At 46.2% G+C, this 14,660-nt stretch overlaps 1 protein-coding gene across 2 annotated transcripts in view; it reads left to right on the top strand.

Annotated features, from left to right (window-relative positions):
* CORO2A (coronin 2A) overlaps positions 1 to 14,660 on the top strand; it is a 134,129-nt gene that overhangs the window by 95,633 nt on the left and 23,836 nt on the right. For both annotated transcript variants that reach the window (XM_019517163.1, XM_019517164.1), the window contains exon 2: positions 10,973 to 11,173. In XM_019517163.1, the coding sequence (XP_019372708.1) occupies positions 10,973 to 11,173 (201 nt within the window). The remainder of the gene's footprint in view (positions 1 to 10,972; positions 11,174 to 14,660) is intronic.

The raw sequence follows: 14,660 nt of genomic DNA, 5'->3' as shown, positions 1-14,660 counted from the left end.
GTCCACGTACCTGTTGCAGCTGCTTGAGACACTTTTACTGGGTTGTGGCAGTGGTATCTTCATTGTGGCACCTTGGGTGCTATGTTACCTGGGTTGAGAACCACTGCTATAGTTACTTGGGACCCAGCAGTAGGGCACAGTGTGGTGGTGTTGTCCACCTTTGCTCTGTAGACTGCTGGATAGTACACTGGCCTAGCTAGAATTTGGGAGACTGAGACCTGGGTTCCCTCTTAACCTAAGTGGGGGGTATGGATGGACCCGTAATTTCCCGTTTCCAGGAGAGTGCCTAAATCATTCAGTTATGATAGTGACAGGGCACCCTTCACCTTCTTGTGGGGCTAAGAGTCTTGCGGCTTGAGAGAACAAACAAGGGACTGAATCTCTTTATAACTAGTGATGAGGGCAGAGTCCTGGGTTCTGGTCCCTAAAGAGAGTTATCTCCCTGCTACTACATTCTGCCCTGCAGTTTCTCTGATCCCACGGTCATGGCATTGCTAACTGCCCAATGTCCAGCATCACTAGGAGAGCTGGGGGTCCCCCCAAAGCCTGTTCTATAATCAGGTTGTTCAGGTACTGCCCTGAGAAGTAGGAAATGTGGATTTGAATCTCTCAGCAGGAAGAGAGATTTAACAATTGAATCATTGTTTTCTACAAAAAGTGCTTTCTTGTTGTTTGATATAGCCTTAATACATATTATTCATAACCCAGAGATAGATGCAGGTTTCATTTTTAGAAGGCACACACTATGTATTTTAAAGCAGTAATTTATTTTGATATTTTTTTCAGATTAATTGTCTAGCTACATCAGACAACTGAATTATATTAATAGATTCATAGATGCTAGGGTCAGAAGGAACCTCAATAGATTATTGAGTCCAACCCCCTGCCTAGGCAGGAAAGAGTGCTGGCATCAGATGACCCCAGCCAGATGCCTATCCAGCCTTCTCTTAAAGATCACCTCCTTTTTTGGAAAAAAGGGAGGTGGACTGGAACAAGAGGAATGCTTGAGCCAAATTAACAGAAGTAGAGGGCAAACAGTTTCTTGCTATTTTGTTGCACCTAGTAATTTCCCAGTACAAAACAGCGATATAATGATCTGCAGTAAAAATATGCTTTAGTTCACAGATAGCAAGAAAAAAAATGAAATATTATATATTGAAGGAATAGGCAGATATTTAAAGGGGAAAAAAATCATTTGTAATATTTACTTAACAGACCCAAATTCCAAGATTCTCCTTATGTTTTGGTTATTTTATTTACCGAAGCTAATTGAAGCAGATACTTGTGAAGTCATTGGGAGGTGAACTATCTCCAATTCACTAGATAAGTCATGGATATTTGGGGGATATTTTTGCCACACTGTATTAGAGAACAGCAACAACCATCACTAAAAATAACAGATATTTAAATTGTCTTATTTAATGAAAACAACAAATTTATTATGTAGTTTGGTTATTTTTCTCCATCAGCAAACATTTATAATTATTTTAACATAACAAACATATATATTTTTGAATTTTTAACTATTTTAGTTATAAATGTGAAATGTATTTTTAACAAAAATTAAATAGATTATTTCAGTCAGGTCAACATGAAAAACTTGAAATACTGGATTATGCAGCAAACTCAGTCTTCACCTTCCTCTTCCTGTTTATTCATAGACTGGAAAAGAAAGACAAGCCTTCCTGCTTTTTCAGTTCCCAAGCAATTTCTCAGTTTAGAATGAATTAGTCCAAAGGAAGAAAATATGCTTTCTATACCTGCAGAAGAAGCTACTGCTGGGAAAAGCTGGATTATCACTTCAGTAGTCTCTGATGGATCCAAGTGCTTAAGGGCATTTATACACGTGCTCCAGGAAGGGGCAGGGCACTTTAATTAGAGTGGCTCCAAGAGCTGCTCTAATTAAAGTGCCCAGAGCGTCATGTGTATTGGCATCCCTGTGCTGAAAAATGGCGGCAGGGGTGCTTTAACTAAAGCTCGTCAAATGAGCTTTAGTTAAAGTGCCCCCACCACCATTTTTCAGTGCTGGCACACATATACGTGATGCTGGAGTCTGCTGGAGCACGGTAATTACCACACTCCAGCAGGCTTGATTAATTGAGTCTGCTTCGATGTTCTGTAATTACAGCGTGTCAAAGCAGCCTCTCTGCACATGTATAGGCGCCCTGAGTTCCACCAATTCAGTGATATGACTTTCTTTAAAACCTCATCAGCAAGCATATATTTCTTGAATGGTTCACCCTTAGCCCTGAAATGTATTATAGTTGGTATTATGGAGGGTTGATTGCTGGATGCCCATCTCATAGCCAACTCCTCCTCTTCAGCAGTTAAGGATTGACTCTGGTACTTAGTGTTGAGAATATTGGCAAGAAAATGAGATGGAGATAGTGTTTGATCTATTCATCTTTTAAATGCCTGTGATTTAACTTTGTCACTGCGTATTTCTCTTTTCCAGGTCTCACTCAGTTTCTTCCAAATTTCAACAGCATCAGCAATAAAACAGTCATTTCCCTGCACTGGCTTCTGCCAGGCAGGGGGCGTGATCCCCGCTGCTCCATCCCACTGCCTTGTGCTGTGGAGGTGGGGGCTCTGCCATGAGCCCCCAGAGGCCCTGATGGCCACTGCAGCATCCAGTGAGTGCAGTGCTTTTTTCTTAAAAAGAGCTGGGATACTGGGGCCAGGCAGGGCAGCCATTGACGGGGCTGGGAGAGTGGGCAGGAGTCAGGGGTTACTCAGGGAGGCTGGGGGAGCAGGCAGGGGATGGGGCCTGGCAGGAGTCCCCCCATGGTCCCCTCCCCGCTCCTCCAGTCCTGCTTACCAGCACAGAGGCTGGGTTCAGCTCCCTGCGGCAGCAAGTGGGGACTGCCCTAATCACCAAATTTCTGAATCTTTCTCCAAATCTTTTCTAAATGGATTTGGAGGCTTCGAATCAATTCGGGCCTATTTATTGGTCTCCCAGTTCAATTCGGATTCATAGATTCGGCCACCAAATCTGGCTGAATCTCCTCCAAATTGAATCAGCCCCCAAAGCTTTGCACAGCCCTACTTTCTACCTTACAGAAACAGTTTATTGGCTGAATCTGAAGCAAATACTAGCTGCTTCACACAGGCCTAGTAGACAGTTCCTTCTTCTGTTGTCACACAAGCACATATTATGGATCATTGTGAACATTGCTCCACCCATCAAGACTCAGGTTAACAATTTTCCCTTCTAGACTTTTTGCACACTGTTCGGTTTCTTTCTCATACACCTTATTCAGCAGTTTGCCTGCTATATCTACTTTGTTGAGGGGACTGTATCCTGGTTGCAGTGACTGAACTGTGTCAATGAAGTGTGTGTTCTTACCCATATAGAAAGAAGAGTTTGTTGTAGAAACAAACCAAGCAATTTTTAAAAATCTATTACCTCTTGCTGTAATTTGCTGGTTCTTATTACAAACTTATCTATGATTGTTTCTGGATGATGGAGATTTTTTCTTTTTGCTACAGGATATACTGTGACATGCATTTGACTGGAATACTGTTATCATTAGCAGATAACTGAAACTGTAGGCAGTGATGGTGATGGTGAAAATGGATAGTCAGAATCGTGTATGTTGAGATGGATCCTCCTGAACAAAAGAAGTCAATGCAGTCATTACAGCACTGCTCATTTACTATTACAGGCAACCCCTGCTTAGCGCTCTTAATTGGTTCCTGAAAAAAATGAGTGTTAAGTGAAACAGGTGTTAAGCACAACCAAAAGTATTTGATGAACCAAGATGGTGACCACAGTTGTTTTTAATGACCTAAAATTGTGACTGTGAGCATTATAATGAAACTTGCTGAGTGCTAAGTGAAATCAGGTATCAATTTGAATTAAGCGTTATAGCAAAATAGTGCTAAGTGAAACAGTGTTAAGCAGGGGTTGCCTGTACTCATTGTACTCAGTACTATTTTAGAACTGAAACTGTAAAAGGAAGATCTGCCTATTTCAGCCATTAATTTATATTACAACTGCATTCAAAATATGGGAGTTCCATAAAGTAACAACTATGTTTTTGCTCAGACATTTTTATGAGAATTTAAGTAGTCTAGAAATCCACCCAAAAGATATGGACAGGGAAGACAAGCAGTCCTTTAGAAAGAAGTATGAAATAAGGAAGCTTACTAACCTGGAGATGCTGCTTGTTCAGACATGTTCTATTCACCACCTTCCAAGCAGCTTCCTCCTGAGAAGGGGCACTTCTCATGATATTGTGTCATTTGGGCAACCAGGCCTTGCATTTCTTTGTTAAACAGTTTGCATTTTGCATTCATGCCTGTCTTACCCAAACGTAGAGGAACTTCATTAAAATATTCCCAAACAGGGTCTCTTTTATGGCCTGGCAAGCCTGCTGCCATGATAGGTTTTCCCTTCTACCATACTATTCCATCACTAGATCGCAAATCAATGGAAAGGCTATACTCAGAAACTTAGTCCTCAAGACTTCCGGAAAAATTCTTCTCAAAATGTTTCTCTTTTGTTTTTACTGCCCCCCGCCCCTGCATTTATCTCCAGACTCCTCCTCCTTGCCCAGATCTACTACACCCCCAACAATCCTCTATTCATTTAACTTCTTGAAATTTTACACTTTTAGAGAATGGTAAGGGCTTGACTCTGGGTGCACAAGCTTGCAGAGATTCAGTAGGGCTGATGGCTAGATAATCAGGTCTGTTATCTTTCATCTCCATATACTAGGAGACGAAAGATAACTTTGTTAACAAGGATGTTATGTCTGGAGTCACAAATCCACAGTTTGAGAACTGAATCTAAGCATCACAGAGGTGTTTAGTGGGTTCTTATAGACTGAGCCCCATTGGGTAGAGTGGTTTTCTTTAATCTTTACTAATATATAGAGGAGCCTCTGGAAACCTCATAAGATTGGGCCCCTAATACAGTTCATGGCCTGTTGTGACCTATTCATAAAACTTTTCTAACAAGGTTGCATGAATATATTGTCTCAAATGGTATATAATTAGAAGTTATCATTCCTATTCCATGATGGTATCTTTGAGCTTTAACATATCTTACATTAAAACTATCTTTATATAGGTTTATTTATTTTTTAAAAACATCTTAACAAAAAATATGACTAAATAAAAAATCTGATTTACATTAAAAAATCATTTTTTTAATTTAAAAACAAAATTATTTTTTATGCACCCTGGATTGTGTCTTCAGTTGCCTTCAGTGGCAGAGGCACAATTTCTTCAGTTCTCCTAGTGCTGTTATACCTATAAGCCTTGGTGAATGATGGATCCAGAGGATATATACTGGTCCTGCTGTTAAGCAGGGATACAAGGCCCCACTGGTGCTGTTTGCTGAGGGCTGTCTCAGGCTTGGACATAGGAGTCCCAGGTAAAGGGCCAGCTAGCTGGCTTTCACACAGGCTGCTCCCCCCTTCCAGAGGGTAGAGGCTGATAGGCTAATTAGCTGCTAAGGTCTAAGGGAGGGTGGGGGATGGATTGGAGTAGAGGACACTACAAGCTGCCACATGGAGAGGAAGGAGCAGTGGAGCCATCCCAGTCTGTGTTGGGAGTATGGAGGGAGGTGTAAGGACTTCTGAGCTGCAGCTCCCTAGAGCTGGGGAAGCAGGCTCCATTTAGATAACAGGTCTCTGTGGCCAACGCAAGTAAAGGTGGATTGCAGAGAAAGGGCTGGCAGGGTCCTGTTGTGAGGCATGGTTAGTCATCTCACTGAACTAGGTGGTGACTGTGTTGATGTGCTTTCACCTGGAGACAGAGGTTGTTTATAGGTGTTATGTTGTTCTAGGTTTAATCCGGACTACAATCGTCACTGTATACACGTGAATATCTGTAATCCGAATTGAAATTGGCACGAGTCTGAATTAACTAATTAATCCTCATTGAATGAGAATTAAAGTGAATGCAGACCATGGCAGTCTGAACTAAGCAATTTAAACTATATTGATTAACACCTATATATGGCTTGCTCATGCCCACCACCTGGTGTAGCACCAGATGCCCGCTGCTGTCTTTACTGTAGAAATGCACAAAAGCCTCCCTGATGGTCAATGATTGTCTATTAACTGTTCATTTGAATTGAAATTTGATTTGTACTGTGTGATGCAAATTACTTAACATGGTTTAGAAAATGGTGAGCATAACAGCCAGAAAGACCAGTGGTTTTGTCAGCGGCACTGAGCAGCCCAAGTATTCTAGAATCAGGAGTCAGGTCCCCCAAAAGTCACGGCTTGGGCTTAAAAAGCTCAAGAATTTAGAAACAACCAATTTCAGATTTCCCCACAGACTACTGAGATGCTGGATCCTCACCTGTCATGTTACTGAGCCTTTTGCTGCCATGACGAAGGCTAGAATCATGTGTGGTTCTCAACAGAGGCTGAGATTCTCTTGCTGATCTCTTTGTTCCTGTACTTGGGACTTCAGCTCTGGCATTTCAGGCCTGTGATAAAATAGTGAAAGATGGTGATGCTCTACTGGACTAAGCACTATAAAGTTCCTTGGGGTATGCCTGCACTACAGTACCAGCTTGTCCCTGAGGGATGGTCCCAGCATATGCCCCACCCATGCACTCCTGCTCTCATATGCAAACCCAAGAAATGGGGATATAAGTCATTCAAGGACACTCCCCTGTGGTTACTTTGGAAACGCTCGTCTTCCATGCACATGTGAATGGCCACAGTGGGGCAGTCTTGGACCAGTTTCTCTTCTGCATTTCCAGAGTTTTTGATGCAGGTGAGTGGGAGTGGGTGCATGGAGTGTGTTTGTGATCAGCTTCCCAGACACGCACTGTATGTGGTATAGACAGACCCTGATGGCAAATGAGTCAAGGTTTAAATCATTTTTCTATCCTGCTTAGATCTGTGCATGAAGTAACACACCTGGTGTTCTCTGGGGTTCTTATGAAGAGGACATGAACAAGTGAAGATCTGTTTGCCTTGTGTGATATTTTTCATATCTCAGAAACCCACCTTTGTATGCTTGCAGCTAGCCTACCTAGATGGCTTCAGCATTCCCAGTTCAGTTTCAGCTCAGCAGTCCTCAGCTTATCTCATGATTTGCAAATGCAACAGTTCCCCCTCAGTTCACAAGCACTTCCATAGCTAAGATTCCCCCCAAAAACATGTGACTCAAGACAGGTTTCAACTGTTTCTCCATTTTTCCTTTTCTGGAAAACTATCACAGCCTATAAGTGTTGTTTGTTTTACCTGGGTGGAGAGGGGGAGAGGAGGGAGGGAGGTGCAACAACCTGTTCACTGCAGACCAGCTACTTCCTACAAAGCATTTGTTTGTAACCCCAACCCAAACCTGGGCCATATCTGTAAAGGGAATTTCCATAGGCTGGACCTGTGAGATTTGTTTCCTGCCGTTGCCTTTACCTGCTAATGATAATGCCTTAATCATTAGCTGCAAATGAAATCCAAATCAGATATGAGTTCACTTTGCTCAAATTCCAGAGATCTGATTTCTAATGTAAGTTTTCCCAGCCTTGGACAGGTGCACAGTCCCATCTCACAGCTTGGGTGGTCAAATCCAGGTTTTGGCCTTGGACAGACATTCTCCCAGGAGAAGCCACAAGTGTACAGATATTCAAGCTGTTTCTCCCACAGTAAAAATGGCCACTCCAAGGCAAAAATAACCTGGGAATAAACAGGGTTAAATCACTCCCAGGAGAGTTTGTACATGTCTGTACTTGCTGTATGTCTATGCTGGAGCTGTTTCTGTCCTTGGTCTCCCACGCTTGGAAGTGTTCCTGCACTGGATTCCTCATGCAGCAGCATGACTTCTGCATTTCACAGGTGGTACCAAGTCCTACAACATCCAGCAGTAACCATTGCTTTAGTGGTGTGAGGGACTGGGGGTGGTGGTTTTGACCAGAGTTGACAGAAAGAGCTTTATTCCCTGTTTGCAGTAGGAAAGGTTAATTATTTTGTACCTCACTGTACTCTTCCACAGAACCAGGACAGGATGTAAGTGTTATGGGCTGTTCTCTGATGAAGGGTCTTACCCAGCAGACTGTCATTCTAGCATTAAAAATGGATGAATGTGGCTGTTCCTATTAAGTTTTGTGCCACTCATTTCTGTGAGTACAGCCCATCATTTAAGAACATAAGTGTCATACTGGGTCAGACCAGTGCTCCATCTAGTCCAATATTCTGTTTCCAACAGCAGCAAAAATGGATGCTATAGTGGGAGGAGTACTGAACTGGGTATCTCTAGGGTAATCTATCCCCTATTCAGTATCCTCCCTAGCATCCACCATTATTGGTTTAGAGCAGGAGTAGGTAATTATTTGGGCCTGCGGGCCATATAGGGAGTTTTGCTGGGCTGTAGTGGGCCAAGTCAGCACCTTCCCAACTCCCCCATGCAACAGCTCACCAAAGCTACCTACATGGGATGGGGCCATGGACAGGCAGGGAGCAGTGTTCTGGAACAGAACAGGTGGGTGAGGCCAGGATCATGGGACAGAGTCATGAGGTGGTGACAGTGCAAGGCTGGGGCCAGGATGCGGGGCAGAGCCGCAATCTTCTGCCTGCCCAGCCCTGAGATGGATACGGGCTCCACAGGCAGGGGCATGCAGGGAGCAGATTGCACCTCTGCCCTGGCCCCGGCCCCATGCTGTCACCATGGTCTGCTGTCACTGCAGCCTGCGCTGTCACCCCATCCTGTGCTATCCCAGCCCCGGCCCCAGATGTAGATGTCCATCTGCCCGGCCATGTTCCCTGTCCATGGGGCACCCAACCAGTCTCCATGCAGACCCCAGGATTGTAGGGTGGTGGCAGCATGGGGCTGGGGCCAAGGTCTGCAGGCAGCAACATGCAGGGAGCACATCATTGCTCTGCCCTGGCCCCACCCTGTCACCACCCCACAATCCAAGGGTCTCCATAGGGACTGGCTGGGAGCCGTGTGGGCAAGGCATGTGGCTGGGTGGACAGGATGGGGCTGGATCCAGGTGGGGATCTGCGTCCAGGGCCAGTGCTGGGATTTTGGGCAGTGACAGCGTGGGGACAGGATTGGGGCTGGGGCAGAGGTGCAATCTGCTCCCTGCATGCCCTTGCTCACAGAACCCACATCCATCACAGGTGCATGTAGGCTGCAGATTAGTGGCTCTGCCCTGGGACCCAGCCCCACGAAGTTGCTGCCTCAAGATCCTGGCATCTCCCTGGCCCCATCTGCCTGTCTAGCTCCTGAACACTGCTTTCCACCTGCCCACACATCCTTCTCAGCTGCCCAGCTGAGTGCCCTGGCCACTCAGGTCCTGCCCCCTGTGTTGGGTGCAGAGCACATCACTGGGCTGCCCCAGGCAGCGGGGCTGGGGCCAGCAGCTGCTGCAGCCAGAAGGAGCCCCTGGGGCCAGTGGATGTGGCATCTGGAAGGAGCCGCCACTGCTGGAGCTGCCAGGACATGGAGTCCAGCTGCTGTGGCCCACGGCCCCAGGGCGCATCCAGGGGTGGTGGGACCAGCCAGAAATGCAACAGCCTGGGATGCCCCCTGAACCTGGGCCAAGCAGGATCAAGGGACCTGCTGCAGGCTGAACAAAATCCCTCTGGGCCAGATGTAGCCCGAGGGCCATCTTTTGCCCACTCCTGGTTTAGAGATACCAGCGGAAACCTCTCCAATCACTCTGTTCAGTAGCCATTAAAAGATCTATCATAAATGAATTTATCCAGGCCCTTTTTTGAAAGTGGCTATGCTATCTGCCTCCACCACTTCCTGTGGCAATGAATGCTGTAAGTTAACTATGATTGTATAAAAAAGTACTTTCTCCTGTTAGTTTTAAACCTGTCACCTGCTAATTTCAGTGGGTGTCCCCTAGTTCTAGTATTCTGGGACTTGGTGAACAACAGTTCCCTATTTACTTGGTCCACACTCTTCATGATTTATAGACCTCTATCATATCCCCCCTCAGCCTTCTTCTTTCCAAACTGAAGAGTCCTAGCCTTTTTTGGGCTAATGTACTAGAGTGCTTCCCTCTTTGTGCTGGAGGCCTTTGGGGTCTCATGCGACATTTTCTTGGGCAATATTGTAGAAGTTCATTAGAGAGGGAGAAGGTGCTTTCTTACCCATTGAGTTCTCAATGTAGTGTCAGGCAGTGCTGAGGCGAAGCTGAGAACGTGTTATAGTCAGTCACAGATGTCACCTGGATCTATACAGCATTGTCTCCACAGGTGCTGCTGAGGGCAGGGAGAGAGGTGGTGGGAGAGCCACATTTATGAAAGAAATTGGCCGTCCCAGGCATGGCACAGGTCTCAGCTGCTCAAGTCATTTGTGGTGCCTTAGTCTGTTGTTGCTTGAGATGATGTAGAGCTGGATTCAGTTGGTCTCTCCTCTTGAATTCATTGTTGATGGCTTAATCCCCATCAAAGCTGGCCTGCTGGACTGTGGAGGAGCCTTTTCGGGACCATCTGGGAGGATGAGTTGGGCAGAGCCATAACAAGCAATTTCTGTGCCCTGAGTGATGGCCAGGCTGGCAGCAGCTGCCATTTTTGCTGTGTTCTAGATTGGCCGTCTGGGGCTGATGGCATGCTTGTCCCCACTTCCCCGCCTCATTTACAGTATTGTGTGTTGGAGCTGGTTGGGCTAGTTTCCAGAAGGAGTGCTCAGTGGCTGTCTCTTTTCCTAAAGCCCTGCTGTTCACTTTATGGTGGGGCTTCTGCCTGGATGTGGCTCTTGGCCTCCCTTCTAGTTTTGGGAAGAGACTGGTGAGCAGATATGAGATAAAGGAGAAAAGGCTCACAAGTGTTCTGAAAGGGGAACTGTGGTCATGGGCAGAGACAGTAAGTCTGGTCAGAACCTGGTTCCTGAATATCTGGGGTTCTGAATGCATCATGGGCATAAACGGGTGGAGGCTCACGGGTTGCACTAGCCCTGCTGATTCCAGGGATACGTTTCAAGCCTGAGCCAGCATTGCACAGCACCAGTGAAAGGCCCCATCCTTACCACCCATTTTATGTTTTGCCCACTCCAGATGTCATGGCACCCTCAGTACCGGAGTTCCAAGTTCCGTCACGTCTACGGCAAGCCAGCCAGCAAGGAGAAGTGCTATGACTGTGTGCCCATCACACGCAGCGTCCACGACAACCACTTCTGTGCTGTCAACCCCCACTTCATTGCTGTGGTGACGGAGTGTGCAGGTGGTGGGGCCTTCCTTGTGATACCCGTGCACCAGGTGAGCAGTGACCGCTGGGCAGGGCTCTGGGGGTATAGGCTGGCTTCTTTCATTGTTGTACAATACTAGGGGACAGAGATAAGGCCACAGAGACCCTGGCATGTCTTGGTGACAGTAGTAACTGAAACTTACTTCTGTTGCTTGTATGGTAAAACCCAATGCACGACACAATTTGGGCCCTAAATTGGTTACGAGGAGCCAGTCTCTGTTACATGACTCTATAGCCCCTAACACTGAGCATTCTTTTGTATCTTTATCTATTTGACTGTCATAAGGTTTTTGGTTGCTAGATGGCACTCTCATACCTGCATATCTTCACATGCAATCAGTTGCAGCAGTCCAAAAGCTTGGTCCTCATTGCAAAACAAATAAAGATCAGCAGCAAAAGGGGGAAAGAGTCTTTATTTACAGGAATGCAGCTTTTGCTAATGGACAGGATATGATCTTAGCTTCTCCACAACCAACTGTTTTCTTCATGGGCGACTGGTGCCTCTCGAGTTTGGGGGGCACCAGATTGTTGAGCACGGAACCACCAGCGGCGAAACCAGAAGTGCACTTCTGGTTTTGCAGGTGGTGCTTCCAGGGGGTGCCCAGCCGATTTCAGGGGGTGCATGTGCACCCACGTGCACTCCAATGGTTTCCTTAGAACAAAAGAGGTTGAGTGGTGATGACAATGTCCTAAGGCCTCCATTTCTGTGACCCACTTGAGTTTAAAAGTGTGTGACAGCTCAAATTTTTAATGTGAATCCTAGGTGGTGGCAGTTTGCTGAATCAGGGTCTACAAAATGACAGAAGTGAGAAGAGAATGGTGTGGTTTTTATTCCTTTGGTCCCGATTTGGGCAAATTAAGAACATGTCAAAATGTAGTTCCAAATAGGGGTAAACATCAGCAGACTAGGACATGGAGATAGGGTCGCAGGACCCTGGAAAGTCCTGACAGTAGAAGTGAGGAAAGATTGTGAACTGGGGACAGTTGTGTAATGACACAGGTGGGCAGCTGGGGCAGGTGCTGTACACAGGAGCAGTGACAACTCCTCCCTCCCCCAACCAGTTGGCTCCTGGCACAGCTGCCCTGGTTACTCCACCCTAGTTGTGCCACTGACTGAGGAGATTGTGAACTGGCTAGAATTAGGGCAGCATATGTGAAAAGTGAATTTTCATTTTTATTTTTTTCTTTTGTCTGTGTTTTTCGAGCCACTCTGTTTTTATGTAATTCTTTAAGAACAGAGGGGAAACTAACTAGCGAAGTCTGGGAGATCTGGTGTGGTTCCCAGCCTGTCTAGATCTGCAGTTCTGACCATCCAGAGATGATATTAGGGCTATGCTGTTGGGCCAGTTTGCCTTTGAAGTTTACTGTTTTGTTCTTTTCTTAAACAAATGCCTCTTGGGCCCTTGTCTATATGTTTGGAGATAAATAACCTGTCTTTATCTGCTGAGTTTGAGCCTCTGAGCCATAACACATTGGTGCTGGCAAAGCGAAGACAGCACATTTGCATTGTCCTTCATTGATCAGACTCATTTGTACCCTTCTTCCCTAATAAACTTTTCTTTAATGTCAGCTCTTTCATTCTTGCCAGCTGTTGTAAATCTGTAATGTTACTGCTTTGCCTTCTGGGGATAATGCAAATGTGGAATTAAGGAAATTGTCCCTGGAGATCAGCAAAGCCCTGCTGATGACCTACTGGTATAGAGCCCTGGCACAATGGTTTTGGTGCATGTTGTGACAGGGCAGTAGACCTGCCTTGCCACGAAACCCCAAAAGAACAAATGAGGAGGAACAACTTACCCAAGCAAGCCCGGATGGGACGCGGAGGTGCGGCAAACCCAGGCAAGGAAGGAACTGTGTGGAAGACCCGGATGGTAATTAGCCCAATCATCTGCAAGAGCCAGGATGACGGTGAATGGGACGCTGCTATGGCAACCGCAGCTGATCGGAGCGGGGATTTAAAGAGATGCCGAGCAGGCAGCCACTGTCGATCCAGGGGAGGCAAAGGCAAGAAGAGGACCCCAGCTTGGCTTCCCACCCATGTGGGAAAGAACAGGGCAAGTGACTGGGAGTGAGGAACAAGACCCCTAGAATCTGGCCAAAATAACTGAGGGGCCAAAGCTCCCATAGATGAGACCTGATATGAGTAAACTCATAACATCTGGTGCGGAAAGGGCAGGGTACCCTGCCCCTTCCCTCCCCCATGGACTGACCTGATGGGCTGGGGCACATGCGTGCATGCACGTGTGCATGCAACCCCCCACCCCAGCCTCAGATCGACTCCAAGAGGCTCCACGATCTACTGCAAGAGGCTCCAAGATCTACCAGTGGATTGAGATCCACTGGTATGTGACCACTGGTCTAAGGATTTGTCTTCCTGAAGTCCATTTATGCACTTAATAGAGGCAGTAGAATTTGAGCCAGGTAAATACTGATGTAATTAGGACAGCTGTTATTAGACTGAGCTGTTATTAGCTGCCCTGCAGGACTGATGGACTGCTGCTGTACCATCACAACAAGTAACTGCTTAAAGATTCTGTAGCCTTATGTCAGAAGCCAACTACACCCACATATTGGCATAGTGTTGCAATGTGAAAATGGAGAAATCAGAGAAAATTAGGGTTGGAAGGGATCTCAGGAGGTCATCTAGTCCAACGCCTTGCTCAAAGCAGGACCATCCCCAACTAGATCATCCCACCCAAAGCTCTGCCTACCCAGGTCTTGAAAACCTCCAAGGATGGAGCTTCCCCCATGTCTCTGGGTAACCTGTTCCAGTGTTTTACTGCCCTCCTAGTGAGAAAATTCTTCCTAATATGTAACCTAAACTTCCCTTGCTGCAACTTGAGACCATTGCTCCTTGTTCTGTCATTTGTCACCTTGCATTGAGAACCATCTAGCTCCATTCTCTTTTTGAAAGCCCATTTCAGGTAATTGAAGGCTGCTATTAAATCCCTCTTCAGTATTCTCTTAATAAACCCAGTTCCCTAAGCCCCTCTTCAGAAGTTATGTGCCTTAGCCTTCTCACCATTTCTTTTGCCCTCTGTTGGACTCTCTCCAATTTGTCCACATCCTTTCTGTAGTGGGCATCCCAAACTGAACATGGTTAACTCCAGATGTGGCCTGACAAGCGCTGATTAGAGGGAAATAATTATTTCCTTTGACCTGCTGGCAACACACCTACCAATGTAGCCCAGTACACTGTTGGCCTTCTTTGCAACAATGACACACTGTTGGCTCATATTCAGCTCATTGTCCACTATAACCCCCAGGTCCTTTTCTGCAGAGCTGCTCCCCAGCCAGTCAGCCCCCAGCCTATACCAATAAGTGCAGGACTTTGCACTTGTCCTCGTTGAACCTTGTGAGATTCTCTTGGCCCAATCCTCCAATTTGTCTAGGTCACTCTGAATCCTAGCCCTCCAACATATCTACTATCTCCCCCCCACCCCCCAGCTTGGTGTTGTCTGCAAACTTGCTGAGCAATGCATGCACTCCATGCCATCT

The sequence above is a fragment of the Gavialis gangeticus genome, unplaced genomic scaffold (genome assembly GCF_001723915.1).
Source record: "Gavialis gangeticus isolate Ggan-Ray unplaced genomic scaffold, GavGan_comp1, whole genome shotgun sequence".
Classification (NCBI taxonomy): domain Eukaryota; kingdom Metazoa; phylum Chordata; order Crocodylia; family Gavialidae; genus Gavialis; species Gavialis gangeticus.
The sequence above is the reverse complement of the archived record's forward strand: the minus strand, read 5'-3'. Positions and strand labels throughout refer to the sequence as shown.